General features: G+C 52.4%; 1 protein-coding gene across 2 annotated transcripts in view; it reads right to left on the bottom strand.

The window, feature by feature from the left end:
• The window catches only part of NAPRT (nicotinate phosphoribosyltransferase), a 368,826-nt gene that overhangs the window by 7,048 nt on the left and 340,277 nt on the right, over nucleotides 1-21,501 (bottom strand). Inside the window, exon 13 of one of the 2 annotated variants that reach the window (XM_086966311.1) lies at nucleotides 442-3,168. In XM_086966311.1, the coding sequence (XP_086822437.1) occupies nucleotides 3,103-3,168 (66 nt within the window). In that variant the 3' untranslated portion in view covers nucleotides 442-3,102. Of the gene's footprint in view, nucleotides 1-441; nucleotides 3,169-21,501 lie in introns of those variants that run through there. The other variant, XM_086966312.1, reaches the window with a different exon arrangement.

The raw sequence follows: 21,501 nt of genomic DNA, 5'->3' as shown, positions 1-21,501 counted from the left end.
TATGCGGGTACTTCGAGGCACACACAGGGCATCGCTTGAATGGACTTCGTTCCATGATGGATGAAGAGGTTGGAGCGTCGAGTAGGCCCTTCCGTGCCGAAAGCACGCGGAAGAACAATGTCGGTTCGGAGCCGAGGAAGTTACGAACCTGAACGAAAGACAATACCGACGCAAGTCCTAAAGACCTTTTGGTCTCAATCAAAGTAAAGTTAAGAACTATTGATTCCGACAGAGGGAACCGAACACATCCGAACCCAATGGCGGAAAAAAACAATCTGGGGATGGAGTCGATGCCCATGCGCACTGTAGTCCAGGGGAGGAGCCACCTATCTCGTGATACTTCGAAGACTCTTCCAGGACAACAATGTGCAATCATCCGGACCCAACACTAGGCGGTGATCTATCCACAGATATGAATTCAGCAGCCCACATGCCTCGAACTATTGGTACAGAAATGATAGTGGGTATGTATAAATGTGAATATCCTTCACACATCCTTTTGCTACATGTCGTGCTTCAGCGCAGCTACAAATTCACTGCAGCCAACCAGGGAGCACCCCTCAGAGTCTTACACGATACACTAAAACTCTTCCCACAAAGACCACTATATAAACAAGTTTCTACCAACAATGCATAACAAAAGCATAGTAGGTACTTACTTATCTGCAAAGTGCTTTACGCCTCTCAAGGGGTATGGAAACCTTTCAATAACGACCAATAGCATACTTGCCTGTAGCATGCATTCATTGACCCAATATGGAGCATTAGCACGTGAGAGGGGACAACATTTATGTTCTACACTCAGCAGCTCTACAGTAGAATATGCAGCTGCATGTACTCAAATACATAAACACACACCACACTTCCAACATAACTTTACTCGAAATGATCTACAGGTAGTCTCTACATCAGTGGTTCTTAACCTTTTGAATTCTGTGGACCCCACTGAATCTTTACTGGAATTCGGGGACACCTAGTGAGAAATTTTTCAAAGCCAGGGACACCCGGCCAAAGCAATTTCTGTAATTATAACCTCAAAACCACAAAAACAATAATTCACCAAAGAAATGCTAAAGTATGTAAAGATTAAGTTTGATTCACAATCAAATATAGAAGCTTTGAAATTTTCAGTTGTGTTTCTTTATTTGTACATACTTTATTGATTTTCATTTAAAAGTTTAATGTTTAATTTTGCAACAGTTGTGCACCCCACCCCACAATCTAAATGGGACCACTCCCAAGCTAAACACAGTCTTCTAAAAGACCCTTCTCTCTCTTGAAGAACCTAGAGCCTTCTCTGATTTACTCTCCTGATACTACTGTGGTCAGTAACGCAAGGATGAAAATACATGGGAGAATCAAACAAACATGAGGTAGAGAGGGGTGAGATCACAAGATTCTGCTAACATTTGAGTGAAATGGGATGTGAAATTTACCTCTATAACAAGGCAGATTTAAATTAACTTCGTTTCCCACCGGTTTATTTCTATCATTTTTCAGACTCAGTTATATTTGCTCTCTTTATTGAAGTTACAGGTTGTGGAAGACAAAAAATATCAATAAAGAAATATTCCTCCACCCAATTATTAAAAGCCATTGTAAAAAATTACTTCAAAACTGAGCCTTTGTTGAAGTAGGCACATGTGACCATCAAACTAAACTTAATAAATGGATCAACTGATGAGATGCTGTAAGAGGAAAGCCATTATCATTTGCAATGTTTCAAAGACCTACACTAGACAAAAGAAAACTCACCCATTAAATACTTCTGTGACTTTTCACCATTGTTAGCACACCTAGACAATAAAAACAATTTCTTTAAAATCTGCCTGAAGTACATTTGAAATCTGAGAAAAAGTTCATCTTTACCCAAATGATTTGAGTTAGAATTATACAGCTGAACAAATCCTATTTTTTACTTTAGAATGCAAATGGGTAAACCCAGTCACTTGCAAAGCTGAGCTATCAGTAGATGAACTGACCCATAATATATAAAATCAGTCAATTTACAATAAAAGTGACAGGAGGTGAGCCTAACCAACACGCTTCGTGGTTCCTGCTGCTTCATCAGAACTCCATCTACTCTTTAAATTGTAGATAGTTTAGTTCTATTCTGCAAACAAAGTCCACTGATTTATAAAATCCCAATTTCTATAATTTATCTCTATGTGAAATCACAAATTCCTAATCTTTCTCACAGGCACATCACCTTCCACAATATCATGGGAATAAGACTCCAAATCTAATCTTCACTTTGAATCACTGTCTTATGACAGCAGACATTTGTTTACAGAATGGAAGGAAATCTTCAACATATTAACAAGACAAAGCCCTGATGAAGTGGCAAGACGCTTTGAAACGTGTTGGCTCAGCTTACCTACTGATATTCTCTTTGTTAATTGACAGGGTCTATATGTTTTGGCTTCATTCACCTACTGATAGCTCAAATGAGAAAGTGACTGGGTTTGTCCATTTGCATTCTAAAGTGAAAAATAGGATTTGGTCAACTGTATTATTCCAAATGAAATCACTTCGGTAATGATGACCTTTTTCAGACTTTAAATGTACTTCAGGCATACTTTAAATGCTTTTTATTGCATGTATAGTCTGAACAAAATACAAGGATTACGTATTTTTAATTTGAAGATTTGTTCTTTTTTCCTTTTCTTCTATTACTTTTTTTTCTTGCCTTCTCTTCTTCTAGTGAGAACTGCTATATATATATGCTTGGTCCCAGGGCCAGAGCATCGATTTAACCTTCTTCTAATGAACAGCTCACCTAGACAGGCTTTATTCTTCTCAACCGGTAACAAGACCATAGGAGTGAAGCAGAAATGTTTATGGATTTCATATTTATGGGCAGTGCATAAAATAGCTTTTTTCTGGAAAATTAGTAAAAGTCTTTAAAAGGTCACATGTTTATTCTGATCTTCTTCGATTTGAACTCTTGGCCCTCCTGGTGCTGCAGTCATTCTGAAATGAGACATTTGAAGAGCTTTTTGTTGGTGAAGAAAAACAGGCCATTCACAAAGTCTGAAAACCAGTTTTGAACACACAGGCAGGCTGGTGTAGATGTCCCAGATGGAGCTGGTCACCCTGTATTCACTGGAGCTGGCTTGTTCTTCGGAGGTTATTAAGAAGATGATACAACTTCTCACTGAGAGCAACCTGAATGCAAAAAAATAGAACTCATAAAAACTCGACAAACAAGATGGTCCCATCTTAATTATACATTTTTAAAGTACACAGCATGTTTAGGACATGTAGGTTTAATTCGTACATTAAGAGAGCTTTATCAAAATGCCGCCAATTTCACAAGTGGAGTGATTGTGCAGTGCCCTTGTGGAACATGATTTTGCAGTAGGGTTTCACGCAGTGCACAATAAAAAGCATTATTTTAAATTACAAGTGCCTTATGTACTTGTTGTTTCTGACCTCCTTATATCTTCTTATTTTATTATAGGGACAACATCAAGGCTCACTACCGTAACTATGAGCATTTTCGTATGGGCCCTACATGACAGCATGCACGCATGGGATGAATGAAGGATGCCTAGCGCCCACCTTTTGTAGGATTGTGTTTATATCACAATATATTTGCTTCAGGTACTGACTACTTAAGACGGGGGATATAAATGGGTCCTGATGAAAACTGGTCGTGACAAAAAGCCTCAAAACAATTTAGGGTGTCTTGCAATCCCCTTTGAGTTCTCGACAACAACAGTGTGTCGTCTGCGAACCTCAAAAGGGGAATGTGCAACCCCGCAATTCTTGGTGCATCTGTTGGTTGTTAATCAAAATATTGTGTTACTATGTTGATAAACAAGGAAAATAAAGTGGGGGCCAGGACACACCCTTGCCTGACTCCTGTTCCAACCTTGAACTTGCTAGTCACATTCCCCTACTTCCCCCATCGTACCTGCGCATAATTAGCATGGTGAAGCCTAACAATGATATTCAAAAGTGCTGGTGATAATCCCAACAAATGGAGGACCTGCCATAGTTTGACCAGGGGGACCAGGTCAAAAGCTGTTTTTAGGTCAATAAAGGCGGCATAGAGCGACCCCCCTCCCAGGGTTACAACCTTCCAATGAATAGCCGCAAACCTAATAGCCTGGTCAACTGTACCAGTGTGGGAGCGAAAACCGGCCTGTAAGGGTGCCAGAATGGATTTGTCCTCAATCCAAGATTGGAGTCTATCCAAGACCAGTCTTGCCAACACTTTCTGGATACAGTCGATCAGGCTGATGGGCCTATAGTTGTTGGGGACGGTGCGATCCCCTTTTTTAAATATTGGGATTATCTCCGCTCCAGACCATGTTTTTGGCGGGGGTGCTCCACTGGCCACAGCATTGGCCAAAAACAGTATATAAGAAGCCCATATATCTGGATCCGATGTGAGAAGATCAGCCGGGACACAGTTTGGACCCGGAGCTTTTCCACGGGGAATGGGTTTCAGGACTTGAAGGACCTCAGTTTTGATAAATGAAACACTTGGTTCTAAAGTCGGCTCCATTAGAGCAGTGGTATCGCTGGAAGGGCCTCTAAATTGAGTTTCAAATTAGGAGACCCACACTTCTGGGGAAACATTGTTTTCAGGAGAAACAGAGATATTGCCCCTGCCCCATTTTAAAGTATGCCAAAATCTCATCATGTCCCTGTGTTTGCTTGCCTTCAGCAGGTCCAACCAATATTTGTCCTCCCAAGCAGTTCGGGCTAACTGTTGGTGCTCTCTGTATAAGCGTCGGGCCAGTCTGATGGCTGGTCCGTCGCATAACTTAATTGCTCTGGCCAAGGTCAAGGTTTCGTGTAGCCCAGTGGTTGCACTGTTAATTTGCTCCTGTGAATCACAGGCATAGAGAGCAGAGAGAACATAACATAACAGAAGTTTCATTGAATTCCTAGCCTCTTCGTCGTTATTAATATACTGCCATCAAACTCTTCTCATGTTGTTAGTGAGAACAAGTTCCCCTGAGCTAGTTTTAGTGGGGCAGTGAGCGGTTATGGTCGTAGGCTGGAGTTTAAGACTTAGGACCAAGGGGTCGTGATCACTTTCGCACCTTGGAAAGACCACCATGTCTATCAGCATAGATCAAAGGGGCATAATTAAAATGATATAATCAATACGACTACCTCTAGAACCTGAACTGAAGGTATTTCTGGCTGTTCTGTCCGAAATAGCTCTCCCATTTGCAGTCCTGAGGCTTTTAGCTAAGCAGAGAGCCTTTAGGTGCAAAGCAGCAGCGGGCCATTTCTTTATAGGCGGGATAGAGAGCTGGGGAATATCCCACTTAATATCCTCCTCCCATCCTAAATCAGTATCATCACTGTCTAAAGGCTTAAATGTGCAGTTAAAATCTCCTGTTAGAATAACATTAATTGAGATACCAAGAGTTCCTAGAAAATTTTCTAAAACTACCATTGCTGGCGAGATTTTTCCACCTGGGACCCATCTGGCTTAGACATTGATCAGGAAGAGATCTTGCATTCCCTTTCTTTTAAGCTTTAAGACCAAAATATCTGGGCTCTCAAGAGTAACTTCCTGAACAGTCCAGCCCCTGTGCTGTCTAACCCAGACGGTCAAGCCTCCTGATGGCCTACCCCTTTTCCCAGGAATTGTTTGCTTTGAATAGTTAAGAAACCCTGGGGAAAAATGGGCATTAATGCCCAGGTCTCTTGAAAGAGCCAAACATCACAGGTCTCAATAAACTCTGCTTAATCGGCAAAACCAAGTCTTGAGAGACCTGCAATATTCCATGAAACCATGGTGGAATTGTGCTGGTTTAATGGGGCTTTAAGCGGTAAGGTTAAACAACTCAGCCCTTGGGAGTGGTCTCTCTCAACTATCCCGTCCTGGTGACTGGTGCAATTATCGGGATCTAGAGGAGCTAGAAGGGGGTCAAACAAGCACGAGCAAATGGGTTCTTTGGTTAGAACGACCTAATTTGTGCTAAATAAAACCTGGGAATCTTCCCCATTACACAATTTGGAATTCCCTGTGATATCTTCGTCACAACCAGCGGGTACACTAGGAACTGAGTACAGAGGAGAGAGTATAGGTCAAAGGTCGTTTTTTGAGACAGCCCTCCTCATACAGGGGCCTCGTGTGGAAGGGATAGTTGGTCTCCAGTCAATCGAGCTCCTCAAGTGTTGTTAGAGGATCAAACCTATTCCTCAGGCGGATTATCTCATGCTTATCAGGGAAAGCAACTGCAGTCGGGTGATAGAGACCTATCCCACCAAATGAGCTAACATTCTTCCTCAGATGTTCAGTATCTCCACTATAATTCAATTTGCCCATCGAGTAAAAACAACCTAGGGGCAATGCCTTAATGGGGCTCAGTTGGTTAGAAGGCCCCCACCTGAGTATGTGGTGGACCACTCTATGGTCCCTAAAGAACAAGTTACTTACCTTCGGTAACGATATATCTGGAAGAAACAGTGGTTAGTATTAGATTCCTTACCTTAGAATATCCCCAGGCGTCAGACTGGATCCGGAAACTTTTGCGTAGCAGTACCTCTGCGCGTCGGTAGGCGTCGTCTGCGGCTCCGCGTCCGTCGTCGGCGTCGTTTGCGCCGGGATGACGTCGCCGGAGTACTTAGACGCCGCCCTCGCGTGTTGACGTCAGTTCTTATACTCAGCTTTTCCGCGCCAGAAACGCAGAGCCATGATAAAAACCAACACTGGTGCCATGAAACTAGGGCCCTGAAAGGGGATGACTTTAACCCTAGATATCGGTTCGCAGAACGGGGAGGATGAGTGGGGCGGTAAGGAATCTAATACTAACTACTGTTTCTTCCAGATATATCATTACAGATGGTAAGTAACTTGTTCATCTGAAAGAAACAGGTTAGTATTAGATTCCTTACCTTAGAATACATACCCCAGCAATACCAACCCCGGTGGTGGGTCTGCGAACGAATAATCACACTAGAAAGTCCTGGAGGACGGAACGGCCAAAGAAGCCATCCCTCCGGACCTGACTGTCCAGGCAGTAGTGTCTTGCAAACGTGTGCAGCAAGGCCCACATAGCTGCCTGACAAATCTCCTGCAAGGGGACTCCCCGACCGAGGGCAGTAGTAGCCGCCGTGGCCCGAGTGGCATGGCCCAACAGGAGGTTCCTTCTTAGCCAAGGAGTAGCATGCCTTGAAACACAACACGACCCACCGAGAGATGGTCCGCTTGCGTACCGCCCATCCCTTCTTAGCGCCCACATAACCAACAAAGAGTTGGTCATCCACCCGGAACTAGCGAGTGCTATCTAGATAAAACAAGAGTGCACGTTTTGGGTCCAGACGGTGGAGCCGCTCTTTCTCCTTTGAGGGATGCGGAGGCGAAAAGAAGGTGGGCAAGGTGATGGACTGTCCGATGTGGAAGGCTGAGACAATCTTGGGCAGGAAAGAGGGACTTGTCCGCAACACAACCTTGTCCGGATGGACAGAAAGGAAAGGAGGTTTGTAAGAAAGAGCCTGGAGCTCACTCACTCTCCTGGCAGAGGTGATGGCAACCAGGAAGGCAGTCTTCAGAGTACGAAGGTGAAGAGGACTATTATGAAGTGGCTCAAAGGGATAGCACATCAGATAGGTAAGAACAAGGTTCAAGTCCCACTGAGGCATCACGAATGGAACAGGGGGGGAACATGTGTGTGATGCCCTTCAAAAACCTATTTACAATTGGGGACTTGAACAAAGATGGCTGATCAGGTAGCCTTAAAAAGGCTGAAAGGGCAGAAAGTTAGCCCTTGAGAGTGCCCAGAGCAGAGCCTGCTGGGCAAGAGAAAGAAGGAAGAGAAGAACCTCAGAAAGAGGGACAGAGAGAGGATCCACAGCCTTTGCTGTGCACCATGCCACAAATCTGTTCCACCTGCAGGCGTATACCGACTTAGTGGAGGGAAGCCTGGCTGCCAGAATCACAGTACAGACTTCAGGAGGCAAGTCAAATGGCCTCAACTGTCGCCGCTCAATCTCAAAGCATGTAGGTGGAGACTGGACAGGTTTGGGTGGTGGACCGTCCCCTGCTGCTGCAACAGAAGGTCCCCCTGAAGAGGCAGACGAACCGGGGGACCGACAGACATACTGAGTAGCTCGGGATACCAGTACCTTCGTGCCCAGTCCGAAGCCACAAGGATAACTTGGGCCCGGTCGCGCTTGATCTTCTTCAGCACTCTGGGCAGAAGTGGTATAGGCGGAAAGGCGTACAACAGACCACAACTCCACTCGCGACGAAAAGCGTCTCCGAGCGAGTGCCGCCTTGGAAATTAAAATGCGCAGAATTGATGACATTGCGCGTTCTCTTCTGTGGCGAATAGATCTAACCAAGGCTCTCCCCACTGCAGAAGGAGGCCTTGCGCCACATCCGAGTTCAGACGCCATTCGTGATCCATCATGCACCGCCGGCTGAGTTTGTCCGCCCTGGCGTTCAGGGAACCTGCCAGGTGTTGAACCACCAGAGTCACGCCCTGATGTTCCAGCCACTGCCAGAGGCGCAGTGCCTCCTGGCAGAGGGTCCACGACCCCACTCCGCCCTGTTGAACAAGTTACTTACCTTCGGTAACGATATATCTGTAAGAAACATTAGTTAGTATTAGATTCCTTACCTTAGAATATCCCCAGGCGTCAGTCTGGATCCGGAAACTTTTGCGTAGCAGTACCCCTGCGCGTCGGTAGGCGTCGTCTGCAGGCGTCCCCTGCGGCTCCGCGTCCGTCGTCGGCGTCGTGATGACGTCGCTGGAGTATATAGACGCCGCCTCCGCGCGCTGACGTCAGTTCTTTGCACACAGCTTTTCCGCGCCAGAACACGCAGAGCCATGTGAGAACCAACACTGGTGCCATTTGAAACTAGGGCCCTGAAAGGGAAGTCCTTAACCCTAGGTATCAGTTCGCAGAACGGGGAGGATGGGTGGGTCGGTAAGGAATCTAATACTAACTAATGTTTCTTACAGATATATTGTTACCGAAGGTAAGTAACTTGTTCATCTGAAAGAAACACGTCAGTATTAGATTCCTTACCTTAGAATAGATACCCCAGCAATACCAACCCCGGTGGTGGGTCTGCGAACCAATACATTCCTACACCAGAAAGTCCTAGAGGACAGAACGGCCAAAGAAGCCATCCCTCCGGACTTGACTGTCCAGGCAGTAGTGCCTCGCAAAGGTGTGCAGCGAGGCCCACGTAGCCGCCTGGCAAATGTCCTGCAAGGGGACACCCCGGCCCAGGGCAGTAGTAGCCGCCGTGGCCCGAGTGGAATGGGCTCTCAGCCCAACAGGAGGCTCCTTCCGAGCCAAAGAGTAGCACGGTTTGATGCACAGAACGACCCACCGAGAGATGGTCCGTTTATGTACCGCCCGTCCCTTCTTCGCACCCACGTAGCCGACAAACAGTTGGTCATCCACCCGGAACTGGCGTGTGCGATCCATATAAAATGAAAGCGCACGTTTTGGGTCCAGACGATCGAGCCGCTCTTCATCCTTTGAAGGATGCGGAGGCGGGAAGAAGGAGGGGAGGGTGATGGACTGCCCGATGTGAAAAGCAGAAACTACTTTGGGCAGGAAAGAAGGTCTAGTCCTCAGAACCACCTTGTCTGGATGAATGGACAAGAAAGGAGGTTTGACAGAAAGAGCCTGGAGCTCACTCACTCTCCTGGCAGAGGTGATGGCAACCAGGAAGGCCGTCTTTAAAGTCAGGAGACGGAGAGGACAGGAATGAAGTGGCTCAAAGGGAGCACACATCAAGAAGGTGAGAACCAGGTTCAAGTCCCACTGAGGCATCACAAACGGAGCAGGAGGATACATGTGTGTGATGCCCTTCAAGAATCTCGTTACAATAGGGGACTTGAACAAAGAAGGTTGATCAGGCAGCCTCAGAAAGGCCGAAAGGGCAGAAAGGTAGCCCTTGATAGTGCCCAGAGCAGAGCCCTGCTGGGCAAGAGAAAGAAGGAAGAGAAGAACCTCAGACAGAGGGGCAGAGAGAGGATCCACAGCCTTTGCTGTGCACCATGCCACAAACTTGTTCCACCGACAGGCGTATACCGATTTCGTGGAGGAACGCCTGGCTGCCAGAATCACATCACAAACTTCAGGAGGCAAGTCAAATGGCCTCAACTGCCGCCGCTCAATCTCCACGCATGGAGGTGGAGGCTGGACAGGTTCGGGAGGAGGACCGTCCCCTGTTGCTGCGACAGAAGGTCCTCCTGAAGGGGCAGGCGGATCGGGGGACCGACTGACATGCTGAGTAGCTCGGGATACCAGTACCTTCGAGCCCAGTCCGGAGCCACAAGGATGACTTGGGCCCGGTCGCGCCTGATCTTCTTCAGCACTCTGGCCAGAAGTGGTATAGGCGGAAAGGCGTATAACAGACCGCAACTCCACTCGCGCCGAAAGGCGTCGCCGTGCGAGTGCCGTCTTGGAAACTCCAACGCGCAGAACTGATGACATTGCGCGTTCTCTTCTGTGGCGAATAGATCTAACCAAGGCTCTCCCCATTGCCGAAAGAGGCCTTGCGCCACGTCCGAGTTCAGACGCCATTCGTGATCCATCATGCACCGCCGGCTGAGTTTGTCCGCCCTGGCGTTCAGAGAACCTGCCAGGTGTTGAACCGTCAGAGTCACGCCCTGACGTTCCAGCCATTGCCAGAGGCGCAGAGCCTCCTGGCAAAGGGTCCACGACCCCACCCCGCCCTGTTTGTTGCAGTACCACATGGCGGTGGTGTTGTCCGTGAACACCTGCACTACACTCCCGTTGACAAAGGGGAGGAACGCTTTCAGTGCCAAACGAATCGCCCGCAGCTCCAGCAGGTTTATATGGAGCCGGGACTCCGCCGGAGACCAGATGCCTCTGATCTCTGCCTCTCCCAAGTGGCCTCCCCAGCCCTGGAGGGACGCGTCCGTCACAACAATGTGCTCCGGTTGGGGAAGGGAGAGGGATCTGCCTCTGACCCAATCGCGGTCCGTAAGCCACCACTGCAGTTGTCTCGCAGTGCCTTCCGAGATCAAGACATGGTCGGACAGGTTGCCCTGATGCTGGGCCCACTGAAACTTCAGGTCCCACTGCAGAGCCCGCATCCGCCACCTGGCGTGATGCACCAGAAGGATGCAGGAAGCCATCAGCCCCAGCAGCCGCAGCGTCAACCTGACTGAAACCCGGGATAACGGCTGGAAGATGGGAATCAAAGCCTGTATATCCTGGATTCGCCGTTCCGGAGGATAGACCTGAAACTGCGCCGTGTCGAGAACCGCTCCGATGAAAAGGAGCTTTTGAGAGGGGCACAGGTGTGATTTCGGCACATTGATGGAGAACCCCAGCTGGTGCAGGAGATCTGCCGTCATCTGAAGGTGACTGACGACTGTTTGGGGCGAGCCCGCCTTCAACAACCAGTCGTCTAGATAGGGGAAGACTGAGACCCCCAATCTGCGCAGATGAGCTGCGACCACCGCCATCACTTTGGTGAACACCCGTGGGGCGCTTGTAAGGCAGAAGGGGAGCACGATAAACTGAAAATGCTCGAGGCCTACTGTGAACCGCAGGTAACGCCGGTGGGCCGGCAGGACGGGGATGTGAAAGTACGCATCCTGCAAGTCCAACGCTACAATCCAGTCTTGTGGGTCTAGAGCAGCCAAGACCTGAGCCAAAGTCAACATCTTGAACTTCTCCTTCCGGAGGAAGCCGTTGACGTTCCTTAGATCCAAGATAGGACGTAGGCCCCCTTTGTCCTTCTTGGGTACCAGAAAGTAGTGGGAATAGCAACCACGACCTACTTCTGGCCCAGGAACGCGCTCGATGGCCCCCTTGGCAAAGAGGGCCGTAACTTCCTCTTTCAGAAGTGCCAAGTGGTCCCCCGACACACGGTGGATCTGCGGTGGCATGGCTTGAGGTGTTGTCTCGAAGGGGAGGGAGTAGCCCCTTCGGACGAGCTGCAGCACCCACCTGTCCGACGTTATTGTGCGCCAGTGGGAGAGGTGATGGCGAACCCTGCCTCCCACCGGTGTCACATGGGCCTGAAAGCTCGGACTAGGAGGATTTAGTGGCAGATGCTGCGGGGAAGTTGTGGCCTGACCTCGCCGCTGTCCCCGACCGCCACCACGGCGGTTTCCACGGCCGCCACCGCGTTGATAATTCTGTTGCGGTGCGTGGCTGGCAGCACGTGTGGGACCGCCCCTTCCTTGGCCACGAAAGGAGCGAAACGAACCCGTTTGCTGGCGCTGGGTCGAGAGACCTAAGGACTTGGCCGTGACCCTGGAGTCCTTGAAGAGCTCCAGCGCGTGGTCCGCTTTGTCGCCAAACAGGCGACAGCCATCAAACGGCATGTCCATCAAAGCATTCTGGACATCAGCCGAGAAGTTGGCGGGTCTCAGCCAGGCGTGGCGACGAATCGCCACCGTCGTGGACATCGCTCTGCCCAGCGAGTCGGTCGTATCAAGACCACACCTGATGGAATATCTTGCTGCGTCTCGGCCTTCAATCATAGCCTTGCCGAGCTTAGCCTGTACCTCCGCGGGGCATTCAGGCAGCAGGTCCGCAACCGTGTCCCACAGAGAGTGGGTGTAACGGCCCTAGAGGCACGTGGTGTTGCAAGACCGCAGTCCCAGACTCAGGGACGAAAAGACCTTCTTGCCATACTGGTCGTACCTCTTTGATTCCCTGTCGGGCGGGGCCGACGGGAATGCGGTCTGCGAGGTGGAGGTCTGATTCACCAGACTCTCAGGGGTGGGGTGGGTGGACAGAAACTTAGGGTCGTCCGCACACGGACGGTGGCGTCTGGCCACATTCCTATCAACAGGCGAACCTGAAGCGGGCCTGGACCACGTGCCCAAAAAAACGTCCGTTAAGGCCTCGTTAAACGGCAGCAGTGGCTCCTGTGGGCATGACTGCGGTTTGAGGACCTCGGTGAGGATGTTAGTCCTCACGGCCGCGACGGGGAGCTCAAGGTGTAAGGCCTTGGCAGCCCTCTTCAACACCACTGAATAGGCAGCCCCCTCCTCCGTAGCCACGGTAGGAGGCGAGACAAAACCAGGGTTGGGGGAGTCATCCAGACCACTGGCATCACCCAAGTCACCTGTCCAGTCCATGTCATACTGACACTCGCGTGTCAGAGGGTCCTCGGACCCCCTCCCACCACTCTCCGTATTCTACATCCTCACCATACTCGGAGTCAACAATGTAGACCGGCTCCTCGGGGTTCACAGGCCCCATCGGCGTCGAGCCCGGCGTCGATTGACGCCGGTCCGACTCCGCGTCCGGATTCGGAGAGGGAATGGGGACGGCGCCGCCCGGAGCGGCGCCAAGGGTTGCCCCGATGGAATCGGCGCCGGAGAGGCCGGTTGACCAGCCGGCGTCGACCCCGAGGGTCCCTGCGGCGCCGGGATCGGAGCCGTCGGCGGCGCCGGGGCCGGAGCACCCGACGGCGTTGAGGCAGGGTCACCCGAGCCGCTAGGGCCCCCAGACGGGTTCACAGGGCCCGAAGGCGCCGCGGAACCCGCCGGAGGAGAAAGAGCCCTCATGGCCACGAGGAACGCCTCTATCTCCTCGGGGGACGCGCCTTGCCCAGGGACCGCAGGGTATGGAGCAGGCCGCGTCGGCGACTCACGCGGAGCCGCGGGGGTGGGGCTACCCGAACCCCCGGCCGCATCGCGCAAGCGTCGGGGGGGAGTCGGGGGTACGATGACGACGCCCCGACTTCTTGTGCTTCCTACCTGAGGAACCAGAAGAATGGTGACGACTCCCGGAGCGCCCGTGACGGCTCCGCGACCGCTCCCTCGATCGCTCCCTCGACCGCCGGCCGGACCGGGACCGCTCTCGACGCGGGGCCGACACCCGGAGCTCGAGCAGCTTGCGGGACCACTCCCGCCTAGCTTTATTAGTCAAGGCCCGGCAGTTGACGCAGGCGTCCACGTCGTGGTCAGGGCCCAGGCACCGGAGGCAGAGTCGGTGATGATCCGTGACCGACATCGTCCGGTCACAGTCGTCACAGTTCTTAAAACCGGGCATCCTACCGGCACCGTAGAAGATTCAGAGATCAAAAGGGATAAAAAAACTTGGTCAAAAGACCGGAGTACTGCTCTTCGGATCTGCGCTAACTGGCGAGGAAAAAAGAAGAACTGACGTCAGCGCGCGGAGGCGGCGTCTATATACTCCAGCGACGTCATCACGGCGCACGACGCCGACGACGGACGCGGAGCCGCAGGGGACGCCTGCAGACGACGCCTACCGACTCGCAGGGGTACTGCTACGCAAAAGTTCCCGGATCTAGACTGACGCCTGGGGATATTCTAAGGTAAGGATTCTAATACTAATGTGTTTCTTTCAGATTGTTGGAGTACCACATGGTGGTTGTGTTGTCCGTGAACACCTGCACTACGCATCCCCGGACAGAGGGGAGGAATGCCTTCAGTGCTAGACGAATCGCCCTCAGCTCCAGAAGGTTGATATGGAGCCGGGACTCCGCCGGAGACCAGAGGCCTCTGATCTCCGCCTCTCCCATGTGGCCTCCTCAACCTAGGAGGGACGCGTCCGTCACAACTACGTGCTCCGGTTGGGGTAAGGAGAGGGACCTGCCGCTGACCCTATCGCGGTCCGTGAGCCACCACTGCAGCTGTCTCGCAGTGCCCTCCGAGATCAGGACATGGTCAGACAGGTTGCCCTGATGCTGGGCCCACTGAAACTTCAGGTCCCACTGCAGAGCCCGCATCCGCCACCGGGCGTGATGCACCAGAAGGATGCAGGAGGCCATCAGCCCCAGAAGCTGCAGCGTCAACCTGACCGAGACCCGGGATAAAGGCTGAAAGATTGGAATCAGAGCCTGAATATCCCAAACCCGCTGTTTGGGAGGATAAACCCGAAACTCCGCAGAGTCAAGAACCGCTCCGATGAAGAGGAGCTTCTGAGAGGGGCACAGGTGTGACTTCGGCACATTGATGGAAAACGCCAACTGGTGCAGGAGGTCTGCCGTTGTCTGGAGGTGGCTGACGGCTGCCTGGGGCGAGCCCGCCTTCAACAACCAGTCGTCGAGGTAGGGGAAGACTGAAACCCCTAACCTGTGCAGATGAGCTGCGACCACCGCCATCACCTTCGTGAACACCCGTGGGGCGCTGGTAAGGCCGAAGGGGAGCACGGTAAACTGAAAGTGCTCGTGGTCTACCGCGAATCGCAGGTAGCGCCGGTGGGCCGGCAGAACGGGAATGTGGAAATAAGAGTCCTGCAAGTCCAACGCTACCATCCAGTCTCCTGGGTCCAGGGCAGCTAAGACCTGAGCCAGTGTCAGCATCTTGAACTTCTTTCCAGGGGAAGGCGTTGACGTTCTGAAGGTCCAAGATAGGGCGTAGGCCCCCTTTGCCCTTCTTGGGTAACAGAAAGTAGTGGGAGTAACAACCACACCCTACTTCCGGCTCAGAAACGTGCTTGATGGCCCCCTTGGCCAAGAGGGCAGTAACTTTCTCTTGCAGAATTTGCAATTAGTCCCCCGACACGTGGTGGAATTGTGGTGGCATGACTGGAGGGAGTAGCCCCTTCGGACGATTTGCAACACCCATCTGTCCGAAGTGACAGTGCGCCAGTGGAAGTGGTGATGGCGAACCCTGCCCCCCACTGGCGTCACATGGGCCTGAAAGCACGGACTAGGAGGCTTTAGAGGCGGATGCTGCGGGGGAAGGTTTGGACTGGCCTCGCCGTTGTCCCCGACCACCGCCACAGCGGTTTCCACGGCCGCCACCGCGTTGGATGTTAGTCTGCGGTCGTGGCTGGCAGCACGTGTGGGAGCTCCCCTTCCTTGGCCACGAAAGGAGCGAAAGGCACCCGTTTGCTAGCGCGGGGCCAAGAGGCCCAAGGACTTGGCCGTAGCCCTGAAGTCCTTAAAGCGCTCAAGCTCATGGTCTGCCTTGTCGCCGAAAAGGCGACGGACATCGAACGGCATGTCCATAAGATTGTTCTGGACATCCGCCAAAAAGTTGGCGGACCTCAACCAGGCGTGGCGACGAATCGCCACTGTGGTTGCCATCGCTCTGCCCAGTGAGTCGGTGGTATCCAGCCCACACCGGATGGAAAAGCATGCTGCATCTCGACCCTCCGCAAGGGCTTGGGTGGGTATAGTCTGGACCTCCGCCGGACATTGTGGCAGCACGTCCGAGACCGTATCCCACAGAGAGTCAAGTCAAGTCAAGTCAGAGAATTTATATAGCGCACTACATACCCAGAGGGTCTCAAGGCGCTAAGGAAGGGGAGGAGGATTACTTGTCAAATATCCACGTTTTAAGTTGCTTTCTGAATGCTAGGTGGTTCTGGGTAAGGCGAAGGTAAGTGGGGAGTGAGTTCCATGTTTTAGCAGCCAGGTATGAGAAGGATCTGCCTCCCATGGTGGTCTTGTTGATGCGAGGTACAGTGGCGAGGGCTTGGCTGGAAGAACGTAGTTGGCGGGAGGGGGTGTAGAAGGACAGTCGTGAGTTGAGGCATTCTGGTCCGATGTCGTAGAGTGATTTGTGTGCGTGGGTTAGCAGTCAGAAAGTGATTCTCTTGTTGACGGGTAGCCAGTGGAGGTCTTTCAGGTGACCAGAGATGTGTTCGTTGCGTGGGATGTCTAATATGATTCTGTCTGAGGCGTTTTGGATTCGTTGGAGTTTCTTCTGGAGTTTAGCGGTAGTACCTGCGTAGAGGGTGTTTCCGTAGTCCAGTCGGATCGTGACCAGAGCACGGGTGACTGTTTTCCTGGTTTCGGTGGGGATCCAGCGAAATGTTTTTTTGAGCATGCGAAGAATGTTGAAGCAGGATGAGGATACGGCGCTGACTTGTCTGTTCATTGAAAGTGAAGAATCCAGGATAACGCCTAGGTTCCGTGCGTGGTCTGTCGGGATGGGTGCTTTTCCAAGGGCTTCTGGCCACCAGGAGTCGTCCCATGCAGAGGGGGATGTACCTAGGATGAGGACTTCTGTTTTATCTGAGTTCAGTTTCAGACGGCTGTGTTTCATCCATTCAGCAACTTCTTTCATTCCTTCGTGTAGGTTAGTTTTGGCGGTGCTGGGGTCCTTGGTGAGAGAAAGGATTAGTTGAGTGTCATCCGCGTAAGAGATGATGTTGAGGTTGTGTTGGCGGGCGATGGCCGCGAGGGGGCTCATGTATACGTTGAAGAGGGTGCGGCTGAGTGAGGATCCTTGTGGTACGCCACAGATGACTTCGGTGGCCTCGGACTTGAATGGTGGAAGGCGGACTCTCTGGGTTCTTCCGGTGAGGAACGAGGTGATCCATTCAAGTGCTTTTCCTTGTATTCCGATGTTGCTGAGGCGTTGTAAAAGGGTGCTGTGGCAGACTGTGTCGAATGCTGCAGAGAGGTCGAGGAGGATGAGGGCGACTGTGTCTCCATTGTCCAGTAGAGTTCGAATGTCGTCTGTTGCTGCGATGAGGGCGGTCTCAGTGCTGTGTTTTGCTCGGAAGCCAGATTGTGAGGAGTCGAGGGATTTGTTGGCTTCGAGGAAAGCGGCGAGCTGGTTGTTGACAGCTTTCTCGATTACTTTGGCCGGGAATGGAAGGAGCGAAATGGGGCGGTAATTTTTGAGTTCGGTGGGGTCCGCTGTGGGTTTTTTCAGAAGGGCGGTGAGTTCAGCGTGTTTCCAGCTTTCCGGGAAGGTGGCGGAGTTGAAGGAGAAGTTGATGACGTCTCGGAGGTGCGGTGCTATGACGGAGTCTGCTTTGTTGAAGATGTGGTGAGGGCATGGGTCTGTGGGGGATCCTGAGTGGATGGAGTTCATCAGGCGGATGGTGTCCTCAGTGGAGATTGGGTTCCAGTCGTTAAGGGTGTTCAAGGGGGGAGAGTGTTCAGCATGTGGTTGGGTGGGTTGGACTCCGGGTTGGTTGTCGAAGCGATGAGGAGATCTGGTCGGTGGTGATTTTGTTCCAGTTTCTTTGCAGAGTTGGTTGGAGGTGGTTGGTGGGTTTTGGCTTGTTGTAGGTGAAGTGAACGCAGCTGTGGTCAGTCCAGAGGAGATCCGTAGTGTGGCTGAAGGAGACATGATTGCTGGAGGTGAAGATGGGGTCGAGTGTGTGACCTGCGATGTGGTCGGGGGAAGTGACCAGTTGTTTAAGTCCGAGGTTGGCGAGGTTGTCCAGGAGGGTGGCGGTGTTGCGGTCGTTGATCTTTTCAAGGTGAAAGTTGAGGTCTCCCAGAAGGATGTATTCTTTGGAGGGGAGCGCGTGTGGAGTGATGAAGTCCGTGACGTCTTCACTGAATTTTGCGCGAGGTCCTGGTGGTCTGTAGAGGAGGGTGCCTCTGAGTGTGGTTTTGGGGTCGATGTGGATCTGGAAGTGAAGGTGTTCGGAGTTGGCGAGGTTGGCATCAGAGCTGGTTGAGATGCGGATTGTTTTCTTATGGACGATAGCGATTCCTCCTCCTGTGTGGCTGGTACGGTCTTTTCGAGTGATCTTATAGTCTTCAGGGATGGCAATGGTGATGTCTGGTGCGGAGGAAGCGTTCATCCATGTTTCCGTTAGGAAGGCGATGTCTGGAGAAATGGTGTCTAGTAGATTCCATAGGTCAATGGCGTGTCTGTGGACCGAGCGGGTGTTGAGAAGGATGCATTGTAGGTGGTTGGGGTCGGGAGTCTGTGGTGTGGTCGTAGCGGAGATGTTGTCGGTGCCGCTGAATTTGCAGGGGTAGCAGGAGAAAGGTCCATGGGTTTGTCCAGGAGCGGCTTGGACGCAGTTGGGGGCGCGACCGGGGTTGAGGGCTAGGAGGGTGGCGGCATCGTAGGTAATGCGGGAGGGCTGGGCAGCGCGAGGGGCAGGGGGTCTGGCGCTGATCGCGGTCCAGGCGCGGACGGGTGTTGCGGCCCACGAGGCATGTGATGTTGACTGACCGCAGTCCCAAACTCAGGGAGGAGAATGCTTTCTTGCCGTATTGCTTGTACCTCTTGGATTACCGATCGGGCGGGCCGTCTGGAATGCGTTGTGGGAGGTGGAGGCCTGGATGACCAGGCTCTCGGGGTGGGGTGGGTGGACAGGAAGCAAGGGTGGACAGGAAGCAAGGGTCGCCCGGAGCCGGGCGGTGGCGTCTGGCCACGTTCCTATCTACAGGCTGACCTGTAGCTTGCTTGGACCAAGAGCCCAAAAGAACGTCTGACAAGGCCTCATTAAACGGCAGCAGAGGCTCAGCCGAGCTTGACTGCGGTTTAAGGACCTCAGTGAGGAGGTTAGTCCTCACGGCCCCGACGGGGAGTTCCAGGCCCAAGGCCTTAGCCGCCCGCGTCAGCACCACACTGTAGGCAGCCCCCTCCTCCGTAGCCACGGTGGGAGGGATGACAAAACCAGTGTCTGGCGAGGTGTCCAGCCCACTGGCAGTCCCAAGCTCACCTGTCCAGTCCTGCTGAGACTGACACTCCCATGTCAGAAGGTCCTCAGACCCCTCCCAATCCCCCTCGTCACCCATCGCCTTGTATGCAGATTCAAAGGATGGGGTCGGTTTGTGGAAGTAAAAGTCTCCAAACGACGTCGAGAGAGGTGCCCTGCGGCGCCGCTCCAAGGCCGGAACGGAATCGAGGGCAGGATCGGGGACGGCGGCGCCCGGAGGCGGCGCCACCCTAGGGGCCGGCGCTGGTGAGGTGAGGTCGACCCGGATCCAGAACCAGATCCAGTGAGGGCCTGCGGCGCCGGGACCGAAGTCGCCGGCGGCGTCGGGGCCGAAGCACCCGACGGCGTCAGAGCCGAAGCACTCGACCCGCTAGGCCCCCCCAGCTGGGCGCTGGGCCCGAAGGCGCCACGGAACCCGGCGGAGGAGGGAGAGACCTTATGGCCATGAGATACCGCTCGATCTCATCTGGCGTCGCGTCATGCCCAGGGACCGGAAGGTATGGGGCAGGTTGCGACGCCCGCGACTCTGTCGGAGCCGCGTGGGTGGTGTCCCCCGAACCCCCAGTGGAGTCTGTGTGGGTCGGAAGAGCGATGACGCATGTCCGACCTCTCATGCCTAAACCTGAGGATTGATCCCGAAGACCGATGCCAACTCTCGGAGATACGACGGCTCCGACCCGCGACCGGTCCCTCGACCTCCTGTGGGACCGGGACCTCGAAAGGCGCGGGCCGAATGCCGGAGCTCAAGTCGCTTGCGGGACAGCTCCCGCCTAGCCTTAGACGTCAGGGCTCGGCAGTCGGAGCAGGTTCGGTCGTGGTGGTCGAGGCCTAGACACTGAAGACACCGGCGATGGGGGTCGGTAACCAACATCAATCGGCTGCACTTGGAGCAGGGTTTGAACCCGGTCATCCCTACCGGCACCGTCTGAGTCAATCGACTCGAAAAACAGATAAAAAGATCAAAGTTTTAGTCATAAAATGACTAAAAGGGTACTACTTCTCCGGATCTGTGCTTAGCTGGCGCGGAAAAAAGAAGAACTGACGTCAGCGCGCGAGGGCGGCGTCTAAGTACTCCGGCGACGTCATTGCGACGCAAACCACGCCGACGACGGACGCGGAGCTGCAGACGACGCCAACCGACGCGCAGGGGTACTGCTACGCAAAAGTTTCCAGATCCAGTCTGACGCCTGGGGATATTCGAAGGTAAGGAATCTAATACTAACCTGTTTCTTTCAGATATTTATAACCACACAGTCCCCTGAGATATCCTTACGCCTGTTCCCTAGCCAGCTGACCCTTCGCACAAACAAAATTTCCCCCGGGTCATTCCCCAGAAGCGGTCTATTCCTATTCAGCCGAACATAATTTTATTTTTTAGTTCAACAAATGATTCTGAACAGTCCGGCTTCAGCTCAGGTACCCCTGCTAGTATAACAGCATAGGGGGATGCCTCCGGGGGCAAATTGATGCAGGGTAAATTGCTGTTACTCTCCTTTGGGGCGATCCCTCTAATTGGGCCCATGGACTGAAGCACTAAAGGGGACTGCATGAGGTTTGGTCCCTGGGGGATAATAGTTGTCTGCGCAGTATTCACCTCAACAAGGCTAGGAAGACTTCTAGGAGGAGCACAGATTGTTTGGTTGGGCCGTGGATTTAGGGGCAGTGCTGGACCTGTCGGGGGAGCTATTTGGACAGCTGATAGTAGATTGACTGTGGGTTGGGGCTGGTTCGCAAATGTGGTCTTGATTCCTGAGGTTTTAGAAGCTGGGCGAGGGTGTGTGGTGCTTTCCATATTCCCCCCCCCTCATTTTCAAAAGGGTAACTACTTTATCTATCCGGCTCAAGATTGTTTTCATCTGTGAATTTATAAGTTGGTCAAAGTGTGATTGCAAATCAGAAATTAATTGGGACGCCCATCTAGGGGGTGCCTGCAGTCGGGGTACCTGCTCTATATCCTCCCCTATTTTCCAATTGTTATCATCACTCTGGGCCAGCTGATTTTTACCTAATTTAGCCCCCTTGCTTTTAATTTTCCTCGATAAGACCCCCTTTTTTGCTTTAGTGGAGGTCTTTGATTTTATGTTGGGCATCTGTACTTAATAGCTGTGCACAGAGAATCTCCTCATTCAGCGAAGTTGGGGAGTCACAAATGGAATTGGTTGTGGTATGGGTCTCCAT

The sequence above is a fragment of the Lissotriton vulgaris genome, chromosome 4_1 (assembly GCF_964263255.1).
Source record: "Lissotriton vulgaris chromosome 4_1, aLisVul1.2, whole genome shotgun sequence".
Taxonomy (NCBI): Eukaryota; Metazoa; Chordata; class Amphibia; order Caudata; family Salamandridae; genus Lissotriton; species Lissotriton vulgaris.
The sequence above is the reverse complement of the archived record's forward strand: the minus strand, read 5'-3'. Positions and strand labels throughout refer to the sequence as shown.